The sequence below is a fragment of the Trematomus bernacchii genome, unplaced genomic scaffold (assembly GCF_902827165.1).
Source record: "Trematomus bernacchii unplaced genomic scaffold, fTreBer1.1, whole genome shotgun sequence".
Taxonomy (NCBI): Eukaryota; Metazoa; Chordata; class Actinopteri; order Perciformes; family Nototheniidae; genus Trematomus; species Trematomus bernacchii.
The window spans coordinates 18,435,336-18,447,594 of NW_022987739.1; the positions used below are offsets into that span (position 1 = coordinate 18,435,336).

The 12,259-nt window shown below is 40.9% G+C and overlaps 1 protein-coding gene across 1 annotated transcript in view; it reads left to right on the top strand.

Moving 5' to 3' along the window:
• Nucleotides 1-7,370: 7,370 nt before the first annotated feature.
• Nucleotides 7,371-12,259, top strand: part of LOC117495081 (complement factor H-like) — a 45,391-nt gene continuing 40,502 nt past the window's right edge. Inside the window, exons 1-4 of the mRNA XM_034146146.1 lie at nt 7,371-7,379; nt 11,200-11,428; nt 11,522-11,716; nt 11,829-12,008. Of these exons, the coding sequence (XP_034002037.1) occupies nt 7,371-7,379; nt 11,200-11,428; nt 11,522-11,716; nt 11,829-12,008 (613 nt within the window). The remainder of the gene's footprint in view (nt 7,380-11,199; nt 11,429-11,521; nt 11,717-11,828; nt 12,009-12,259) is intronic.

Consider the following 12,259-nt stretch of genomic DNA (forward strand, 5'->3'; position numbering starts at 1 on the left):
ACACATTTAGTCAACTAAAGTGACAGACAAGGCCTGATCAGGTGGTATCAGCTATGCATGGGCTCCTCCATCAGGCCTGGTCCTCCTCGCAGAGGAAAGACCCTCAGTCCTCTCCGGCCAAACCAACAGACAGGACGTCCATCACACGGAGGTTTCTCCCTGAAGTCTCTGCAGCTCTCTGGACACCACGCTGTCTCAATCCATCCACACTCCACACTGAATATGAGAGGGGAAAAATGAAAATAATAAATGCTTTAGACAATAAGAAATATAAAGTTGACTGTTGAGTTGCTCAGTTTTTTTAGATTGTCAATACTATTACTGTATAACTAATATCTCAGGTTAAGAGGCACATTCAAATAAAGATGGGTCTTTAAATACATTTTGTCTTTTGAATTGTTTGTCTAAAGTCAAGGATCTAGAACTGGTACTTATAGTTTTAATGATAGTCTGGTTATAATGCTGTTTGGAGGAGGCCTCACAGGTAAGAGCACTAATGGCGCATTTCCACTACACGGTCGGCCTCGGCCACACTCGGTACGGCTCGGTACGGCTTGGCCGCGTTGGGCCTTAACAGGGCCGACTCACTTCATGCTGCGCTTCCATTACAGTTTAGGAACTGGGGTAGTTACTATAGTAACGCAGTGTAGGCGGAGCCGTGACGTCATCTTCAATGAGAAATCCAGAAACACAACACAGCCGTTAGCTGTGAGCACTCAGAGCTCACAGCTCCTTATATATGTTCAGAAACTCGACAAAAGTTAAACAAGTACACACCACAGACTGCCTGTGTCATGGTGAATACAGTCGCTGCTTTATTTATGTCTGTATAGGCCGTTGTTGTGAGTGTGGACGGTCGGGGCATATACTGCGTTAGCTTAGCCAATCTCCATCTAGAAAAACACGAATTTTAAAAGGTTTTTCGCCTGCCGTCTGTCTGCAGACTTGACAAAGCATTAATTCATGGTTTTTACTAACCGGTATCAGTATGTTGTTACTTCGGCATCATTTTGAAACGTGTATTACAATTAAATCACGGTCAAATATGTCCATCTTGTTGTAGTTCTAGCCCTCTTGCCAGCGCTCCTCTCTCTAGTTTAGCATACTCAGCCCGACTCAGCCCTGTTTGTTGGCCTCGATAGAACCACAATTTTCTAGGGCCAGAAAAGAGGGGAAAAAGTGGCCCCGCGCCGTGCCGCGCCGGAACGAGGCCTAGTGGAAGCACAACCAAAAAAGGGGACGGCACGACATGGCACGCTTAAAGCGAGCTACGCGCTGCAATGGAAATGCGCCATAACTAGCTACCATCACATGTACCTTAGCTTGACTTAAATGTATTAAACGTATAATTAAGTGATAGCAAAATATAAATAACTAATGTCATGCAAACATATTAATATTATATTTGCTTGATTCCAGTGTTGCATTTAGCACATTGCATACAAACGTTAAGGGATTTTAAGATTCTGAAGTATTATGCTAAAAACTCAATAACTTAGATTATTATTTATAGTTTTGCTGAATAGTTTCATGTCCGCTTACCTTAGAAACGTAAAATGTGACGGCAGTGTGCAGATGGGGAGCATGTTAGCTTAGCTTCTTAGCTTGAGCTAGCTCTGTTACTTCCAGCTCGGAGGGCAGCAGGTCCCGCCTCGGCTCCGCCTCTTTGCCCTTATTTGGAGCAGGCGGGAGTTAGACTCTGACGTCACTGTCGAGCCGTTAGTGGCCGACTCCGCCTACTAAGGGCTTCTCGGCAACTCTGCAGAATCCTATGGGTGACGTCACGGACCCTACGTCCATTTATATATACAGTCTATGGCAGGGGTGGGCATTTTACGGCCCGCGGGCCACATCCGGCCCGTTGGCCGGCCTTGGCCGGCCCGTGTGAGGTTGATCATAAATTATAACATAATGAAAAAAAACAGCAACCTTTTCAAAATAAAAGCAACACAGCTGTATTGCTTGCATGGCGTAAATACTTTTCTAACTGTGTTGCTTTTATTTTGAAAAGGAAGCTGCTGTTTTTTTTATTTATTTACGTAAACGCGCATGCCGTGAACAGCTACGAGTGATGCTGGCCGGCTAGTCCTCGAAATGTCCGCTAAGGGCAAAAAAAGAAAGATCGATACTGAATGCCGCGTTTTCAACAAGACATGGACCGCTAAGTATTTATTTACAGAAGTGAAAGGTAAAGCTGTGTGTTTAGTTTGTGGTGCACAGGTCGCTGTGTTCAAGGAGTACAATTTGAGTCGCCACTATGCTACCAAACACGCAGATAAATACAAGAACCTGTCTGAGGAAGAGTGGGCAAAGGGGTCGGATGCTTTGCTAGCTAAGCTGCAAAGCCAACAACACATTTTCACAAAACATTCCACATCCAGAGATGCAGCTGTCAAGACGAGTTATGTCTTAAAAGTTAACCGTTTTCGGACGAAGAGTTCATTAAGGAGTGTTTGTTGGACACTAATATGCCCGGAGAAAAAGGAGGCATTTGAGAAAGTGCCGCTCTCCCGACGCACTGTTACGAGGAGAATTGAGGACATCGCGGGAAATCTGGAGCTTCAGCTGCAGAACAGAGCGGTCAACTTTGACTTTTTTTCCTTGGCTTTGGATGAGAGCTGCGATGTACGTGACACTGCCCAGCTACTCATCTTCCTACGTGGGATAACTACAGACTTCAAAATCACGGAGGAGCTGGCAGCCATGCAGTCAATGAAAGGTACAACAACAGGGAGTGATTTGTTCACGGAGGTAAATGCATGTGTGGAAAAGTTGGGACTGAAATGGGACAAGCTGGCAGGCGTGACAACGGATGGTTGTCCAAATCTGACAGGGAAAAATGTTGGACTATTGAAGAGAATGCAGGATAAAGTGACAGAAATTAACCCTGAGCAGAAATAGGTATTTTTGCATTGTATTATACATCAGGAAGTGTTGTGTAAGTCAGTGTTAAAAATTAACCATGTTGTTGATGTTGTAACTAAAATAGTTAACTTCATCAGGGCAAGAGCATTGAATCACAGACAGTTTGTTGCACTTTTGGAGGAAAGTGAGACTGAACATCGTGACATACCCTACCATGCAGCTGTCAGGTGGCTCAGCCTGGGCAAAGTGCTGAAAAGAGTATGGGACCTGAGAGAAGAGATTCAAGACTTCTGTGTGAAGAAAGGAAACGACATCCCACAGCTTTCAGATGCAGACTGGATGGCAGACCTTGGTTTTGCTGTAGATGTGACTGCACTAATGAGTGAACTAAATGTCAAACTGCAAGGCAAGGGCCTTTTTGTGCATGACATGTACAGTGCAGTGAAGGCTTTCATGAGAAAGCTGCAGCTTCTCTCAAGCCAAATGGAGGACAACATTCTCACGCACTTGCCAACACTGAAGGAAGCCACACCATCAGCTGATCACCTCCAGAGGTACTCATCCATGTTAGAAGCACTGCATGGTGAGTTTTCAAGGCGATTTAAAGACTTCAAAACAGTTGAGAATGAAATGAACATGATCTTTTCCCCATTTACATGCCATGTGGATGATGCACCCAGTGATGTTCAGCTTGAACTCATTGACCTGCAGTCTGACACACTTCTGTCAGAGCACTTTAGGTCAGTCTCACTGCCTGAGTTTTACTCTTCCCTGAAAGAGGAGAACTTTCCACACATCAGGAGACGTGCTCAGAAGATGATGGTCCTCTTTGGATCTACCTACATATGTGAACAGACATTCTCAGTGATGAAGTTCAACAAATCCAGATACAGATCCTCTATCACTGATGATCACCTCTCAGCTGTCCTTCGCATATCCACCTCAGACATTGAACCAGATTTCCGTGCACTTGTTCAAGCCCAAGATAGACTGGATTTTTCTCACTGAACAAGTCAAATTAACTGAAAAACAAAACTCAAAAGCACTCATTTCTTTTTGTATAAAGCTGATTCATTTCTTATCTTTAACATACTGTAAAACATCTTTTCAGTATTGGTATATTGAGCAGAATTAAGTTCAACTTATTTTTGATTCGGCCCCCCAACACAGCTCGAGTTTCTGAAGTGGCCCCTTGTAAAAAATAATTGCCCACCCCTGGTCTATGGTCTAATTTATACATTTTTATAAACATTTAAAATTATTAATCCATTAATTTTATTGTATTTCCTTGAGGCATTGGCACGCGGCACCGTAACCAGTGGCACACTAGGAATAAGTGGAATAAGTGTACAAAATATTTAAATTGTATTTTCGGATCCTGAACGAGACCGCCGCCAGAGCGCGTCTCCCCGTTACCTGCAGAAGGAAGCCATGCACGCGACACAGCCCCGCTCTGTTTAACTCCAGGTGACTTTCTGCCGCTTTCCTCCGTGGTGCAGGGCTGATCGTTTCACCACGGAGGAAAGCACAAATTGCAGTACCCATAAGGAGCTGTACAAATACCACAGTTTTTGCGTGGCTGTGTCTTTAGTTGAAAGCCCAGTGGCGATCTGCTCATCTCTCATTGAAATAATATGCTACAAAGGGGGCGGACTGGCCATCTGTGTGTTGAACTTTCCTGTCGGCTCCCAGACCGTAGTCGAGGAGGGCAGAAGCAACAAGCTTCAGGTTCAATAACCCACTTTAGCTAAAATGACTGGAGAGAGGCGAGCTCTTCTTGGGAGGCCGTTGCATTTATTTAGCTGTTCTTCTGTTTCACAAAATACATCACAGACCTCTGTTTTTCTGCTGCCTCGTTTCACTTCCAGAAACATACACACGCTCCCTCACTGTCGCTCTACCATCCACACACACACATGCACACGCCACACCCCTCTCTCTCTCTCTTAAAGGGACAGCGATCTCATCTCACTCTGCATGACCCTAATATCATAACATGTGTGTTCTGGAGAATCACAGAACGGACGATCGTCCTTATTATTATGCCGTTTAAACCAATTATTTAAATGTGTTTGTTAAATTCGGAATTATGTAAGTTGTGCTGACAGGTCCACACACTGCTTCCCCGCAGCGAGGCCCCCCCGCCCTCCTGTTGATAGTTCACCAGCGTCAAGCTCCTCAAACCCCCCGTTGATCATTCTCGATCGTTGGCACGCTGATAACAATTAATTTTTTTAATGGCACTTCATATCAAAAAGGTTGCCGACCCCTGCTTTAGACAATAAGAAATATAAAGTTGGCTGTTGAGTTGCTCAGCTTTTTTAGATTGTCAATACTATTACTGTATAACTAATATCTCAGGTTAAGAGGCACATTCAAATAAAGATTGGTCTTTAAATACATTTTGTCTTTAGAATTGTTTGTCTAAAGTCAAGGATCTACAACTGGTACTTATAGTTTTAATGATACAGTCTGGTTATAATGCTGTTTGGAGGAGGCCTCACAGGTAAGAGCACTTACTAGCTACCATCACATGTACCTTAGCTTGACTTAAATGTAGTAAACGTATAATTAAGTGATAGCAAAATATAAATAACTAATGTCATGCAAACATATTATTATTTGCTTGATTCCAGTGTTGCATTTAGCACATTGCATACAAACGTTAAGGGATTTTAAGATTCTGAAGTATTATGCTAAAAACTCAATAACTTAGATTATTATTTATAGTTTTGTTGAATAGTTTCATGTCCGCTTACCTTAGAAACGTAAAATGTGACGGCAGTGTGCAGATGGGGAGCATGTTAGCTTAGCTTCTTAGCTTGAGCTAGCTCTGTTACTTCCAGCTCGGAGGGCAGCAGGTCCCGCCTCGGCTCCGCCTCTTTGCCCTTATTTGGAGCATGCGGGAGTTAGACTCTGACGTCACTGTCGAGCCGTTAGTGGCCGACTCCGCCTACTAAGGGCTTCTCGGCAACTCTGCAGAATCCTATGGGTGACGTCACGGACCCTACGTCCATTTATATAAACAGTCTATGGTCCTACCCCCCCCTTAGGCCACAGGCTCCTCCAACAGTGCAACACAATAAAACAGATACACAGACAAAATAGTGCAAGTAAATACAATAAGAAAAATAGTAAAATAGTAAAAAGTGAAATAGTGCAATACGAGTCTATATACAAGTGATTGGAATATGATATATTAGATAAATTATTTCTAAGTAGCAGCCAGATGAATGTTATGGATGTTGTTTCTAAGTTCAGGTGTTTAATAGTCTTATGGCCTGTGGGATGAAACTGTCCCTGAGTCTGGTGGTTTTAGTCCGGATGCTGCGGTACCGCCTGCCAGACGGCAGCAGACAGAACAGTTTGTGGCTGGGGTGATGGGGGTCTTTTATAATCCTGAGGGCTTTCTTTAAGGTTAACCTGGTATTTTTACTCCACTACATTTATTGTAGTTACTTTACAGATTTGGATTAATGATGTGAAATATAAACAACCCTTAAATCAAACTTTAGTTACACCTGAGTAAAATTCAGTGAATTCAGCCAACAATCAGGCGAGATATTTGGTAGTGGGTGCTTGAGAAGACTAAATATTTATCTGCAGATCCCTATAAAGCATATTCATTACTCGTTATTCTCTACTAATAGTTAATTAAAAACTGTATATAATGGCTATTTTGCACATCCCTTTCAAGATCTCAAGATTTTCTAAGGTTTATTGACATATCATATACACAACTACGGTGTAGTTATGCAATGAATGAAACACTTGGGTCACAGGTTCCTCAACAGTGCATTACAAGACATCTATCGATATCTGTGTACCTCCACCATTAAACATATTCTGCACATTTCTTATACTATCTACATACATCTTATAAGAGTATAATTAATATGTATAATATCAGTTAAAATAAGTGCTTCAACATAGTTAACATTGCAGGAAAGTTGATTGTCAAGTTCCAAAACAAACCATGCAATATATTAGACGTTAAGTACTTTGTCAGGCTTAATATCTGTAGATACCCCCAAAGCTTTTTTCTTATTTAAAAGAAGACCTTAACCTAAAGTATTCTTTAATGTTTAAATAAAGCCTTATTAGTTTGTCTGTTTTGCACATCCTCCTATCAGGCACTAAACTGTTTTATTGTAGAGATCACTTACAGTATCTTCTTGATATTTTCTATTCTATATTATTTATATCATTGACCTTCCACTTTCCCACTATATTAAGAGTATGTACTCTTAATATTTAAATGTTTTCATCAAATATAACACATTCAAAAGTGCTTTACAAAAATGAAAGACATTAAGAAAAAGGCATTTTAAAACAGTCATTAAAAAGCAACACAATCTACCTGCATTGCAATTACTCTAAACGTGTAATAACGTGCTTCAACCAGTAGGAGGTGCGGGTTACAAAGCTGTCAAGTTTACAGTGTTAACAAAATAAAATATACTGCTGTTTCTGGTTTAGTTTACGACCAGTGGCGGTGCCAGGGTATGGCTGGGGTAGGCTACAGCCATACCAAGAAATGGCTTAGCCCCACCTTAGCCCCACCATGAAAAATGATGTTAAAGTTAGCAAAATAAAGTCCGCCAACTCGCGCGGAGTAAATTGCACAGACAGCAGTTAGTAAGATTGATTTCAGTAGCCACTTGTCTGGAAATACCGAAGACTAGAAACGGTTTTGAAAACTTTTGTCACGTAGTGATCGTCTTCTCAATAACATCTTTGATAATGTCTTCTGGCCAATCAGAATCACGATAACGGCGTGGTGTTGTTGCAGGAAATCCCGACGGAGAATACTTTTGCTGTAGTACATCCAGTGGCGGCTGGCGGAAAATATTTTAGGTGGGGCTGTGGAAATGGTGATCAAACAATACTAGGGGGCATTTTTTTGAGAAAAGACCCCCTAAATGATGACTTCTGGTGATGTTAGAGGGGGGAGGGGGGGGAGGACAATTTGAGGCTTAAAAATATGAGAAGACTGATCAATACCTCCATAACTTCAGTGTGGTTAGCTATGAATCTTCCAAAACTTCCAAACACCTTGTCCTGGACATAGTTTCTACAGCATAAACTGTGCTAACAAGCTGAGATTCCAGATTCTAGAAATATAAGTATCATCACTGAGCGATCAGAACTCGCGACAGGGGAAGCAAATACAGACATCACACAACGTAGCTTTAGGTAGCAAAACACGGAGATATGCTCACCTTTTGCAGAATAACAATTCTGATCAAAAACGAGAAAAACGCAGCTGAAGGTTAATCCAATGTGTCTGTCACAAATGATTGATGATCCATAATTCCATTTTTATGTCAAAAACTGAGTTTTCATTAGCTGCTAATGGTAGCTTCCAGAGTGTATGACAGCTTCATGTTTTGTCTCCTTGGATACGAGTCCAAACAACTCACAGACTGCACCGGGCGCTCACGTAGGAGCCCTGTGACCATCAGATTTGACGACGCTGATTGGCTGAAATTATGTTTCGGCGGCATAGTTTAAAGATAGCAACAGTTGGCTTCTGCTGCACTTGCTGCACTCTCGTCTGGGCGCTGTGCATAGCGCCCAGACGAGAGGGAGTAATGATACACGGGCAAGGCCAGGCAGGAAACATGTGACTTATCAGTAACTTTAGACATCGTAACACAATTTTAAACGAGATTTTATGGTAGATTATACATTTGACTGATACCAATTATATTATATTTACCTTGTTTATTAAAAATAAAAATAAAAATAAAAAATATATTTTTTAAATATATATTTTTTTATTTTTTTATTATTTTTATTTTTAATGTGGGAAGAGGGGGGGCGGCGCCCCTAGCGCCCCTATGGGCCGGCTGCCACTGAGTACATCTCTATATACATCGATACAACATTACGTGTTGATAGAAATCAACACGTAATGAAATAAGACCCCACGGTTTGATGATTGATAGGTGTGTGGGCTGTCTTTCATTTTGACACACAGAACAATGGGGGCTATGCACCCTTATCCACAATGTAAAGTAATTCACACAGCCTCTTCCCTCTTCTCTCTGTGAGGAGCAGCAGGTTCAGCTTTCAGAACAAAGTAACAAAACACTAAAATGGCATTCATTTTTTTAAATGTGTAGTAATAGATTTATTTATTTTTCTTCTCAAGAGAGTACCAGAATGTGTATTTTATGTTTTAGTATTTCAAAAAATCTCCTGGGGGAGAATCCCCCCAGACCCCCCCCCCTGCAGGGGTTGGGTTTTCAGCATGTCAACTCTTTCACCTGTGGGGAAATTGCAGGATTGGCTCCAGGTCGCCCTTTTTATTTACTACAAGACAAATGTGCCTTTTTATTTCATACAGTTCAATTTGGATTGAGACAGGGAAATAATCTAAACCTCACGCGTGGCGTTTCACTGTCAAGGGGGGCGATATAGTGTGTATGTAATTACATTGCAAATACTGACTTGAGCCCCACCACTGTATGGGTTAGCCCTACCATAGATTACCCAACAAAAATACTCTGGAGCCGCCACTGTTTACGACGGATATATTCTGTTATTGTTTTGATATTTGTAACACAAAAGCGATGTAAAAAACCCACAGCAACACAGAAAAGATGGTCTTAACATGACCCAGCGGTCTAGTAGTTAATAAAAAACAATAATATCAAAACAAATTATTACAACGAACTTTATTGTGAAATTAAAATAGAACGGTAAAAGAATAGTTTCCGGTCTATTCTGAGGCCCGATCTCTGTAGATAAATAAAGAACTACGACAGATGTGTAATGTTTAATGCAGCCAAACCATTCATTACAATGCATTCATGTGATGACTTTCAAAGAGTAAAGCAAGCACTGCTGAATAAAGTATGATTTGATCTTTTACGAAACGTTTTTTTCATAATCAATGCAGTTGGAGGTCAACCAATCACAGAGCTTGAGGCAAAGCGGAACAATAGCTGAGGATTCTGGGTAGTGTAGTGTCTTCGGCCATCCTAAACTCTGAACAAATATTTGTTTCTCCGAATCGAAGGGGAAAATTACAAAAGCATTATACACAATTTAAACCAATCAATGTTGTGTAATTAACAACGATAATCTGGTGTTTTTGAGTTGATGAGTAGTGCAGATATCACTGTAAAATCAATCGACAGTAAGGAGAATACTTACTTCCGGGTGTAAAATCCTCCGTTATCCAATGGGAATGGACGCTCACATTACTCTCTGCGTCCGTAATACAATAAAGGGGAAATGATCAAATAGGAATATAATTATCTTTTAAATAACGTTAACTAAAGGGAACAATCTATTTGACACAGCTGAAGCTCTGGCCTTCCTTAAAAACGAACTCATTTAATAAAAATCACAGTTGTATTACACACAATGCACTGTTTTTTGAGAACAAACATTGGTAAATAATGCACCATAATACATTCTGACGAAAAATAAAAATTATTATGAATACAAATAAAATAAAAGAAGCCTCTCGTGAGTTACTACAAGCTATAAAGTAGATTTTAAAAACGTTTTATAGAATAAAAGCTCACTGCTGGACGTTGTAGAAATGCGTGTGTGCACCACGATAAAGGAGCCTCATTCACTTTACATTGGGGTTGCGTGGTGCAGACACGTAAATGTAGCAAAGTTCGTGACTCCATCACGCAATGCGGTGTTAAGGAGTCGTGGTGGAGTCACGCATTCTGGTGAGACCAGGTTGCAAAAAGCACATAATGACCACCATGTAAAATGTAAAAAAAGCAAAATATTTAATACCACCACACCCCTCCAGTTGTTCAAGGCACATTCCACACTATGGCTTTTTCATTTGCCTTTTCCTTAAAGGTCCCCTATTATACTGATTTTCATCAATATATTATAGTTCTCAGTCATATACAAAACATGTCTCTGAAGTGTTTGGCTCCAAACACCAAACAGATCATGCATTGTAGCATCCCATAAACCCCTCTGTTTCAGCCCTGTTTCAAAAGTGCTGATTCTCTGTCTGTTACTTTAGATGAAAATAAGGAGCCACTCCCCACGCCCCTCTGAGAGATATTTGGTTAAAAAGAACACAATGGTGCTCTAGAGGAGATTCAGGTGATAAGGGGGGGGGTTACCTTGGTTGGTTATAGGCTAATGGTTACACAAGCCAATAACTTGTGTAATTGGCTTGTAAAGTGGCCGAAATCTGATCAGCTCATTTTCAGACAGGTTTTTATATAAATGGATCAGGACAAAAAGTGAGCAAATCTTTTTTCCTGAAACTCTCAGAATCTCTTTACACAGAGGGGACACATGTGTATGTATAAGATGCATGAAAAAGTGGATTTTGCATAATAGGTGACCTTTCAGAAATCTTTATTCTTGCTTGTGTATTATTCAACAGAGATAATATGTACAGCACCCGAGATTGAAAATGGTGATGTGCTTGGACAAATCCAAGAGTACATAGAAAATCAAGTCCTGGAGTTTCAGTGTAAACCCTCATTTAGACGCGCTGAAGCCAGATCTTCAAAATGCACAGAGCAAGGAGTAAGAGCAGAATGGAGCCCCACACCTCTGTGTGAACGTAAGTATTAACTGAGTAATGCAGTGTACTGGTGACACTTCCCAATAAATATAGGTTCTGACGGATAATGTGTTTATTTTTCAACAAATACAGCAATAACATGTAAACTACAACTGCCAGGGCTGAAAGGAACCAGCTATGAACCTGCTTCTAGAAACACGTTTCTACCTGGTGACCAAGTGACAGTAAATTGTGAAGACAAGTACTGGATTTTTGGGTATCAACCGACCTCAGTCGTAACTACATGCAAAGAGGACGGAGAGTGGACTATCAGACCTCTATGCCAAGGTATGAAACTGCTGTGAATGCTGTTTTATTTTTTTATATTTTATAAGCTGTGATGATGGTTATCAATCATGTCTCGATTACTTGAGATTTACAAAACATTTTCTTATTCTAGAGGTTACGTGCAGCAAACAAGGAGTCCCACATGTGTCTTCATGGGACAGTCGTTGGCAGCAAACATTCAAATCGGGTGAGACGACACGTTACGGGTGTGAGACAGGCTACAGGAGGAAAGATGGCGCCAGCAGGGCCACATGCACCCGAGATGGATGGCAACCAAATCCACTTTGTGAAGGTATTGTGAAGTAAACCTTATGTTTATAAGATATCTGTTATTTTGTTTCCATATTTGGCTATTGGGGGGGAGTTTTTACTATATACTATATTGTTTACTGTAAAGGCTACTTTTAAAAAAAAGAGTCCCATGAACTAAATGCAGCTAAGCACAGGAACAGTCAGGAATTTACTTCTTTTGTTTTCAATTGCTTACACATGCTTTTTTCTTTTGATCGCACAAGTCTTTAGGGTGGTATAAACATCATGACT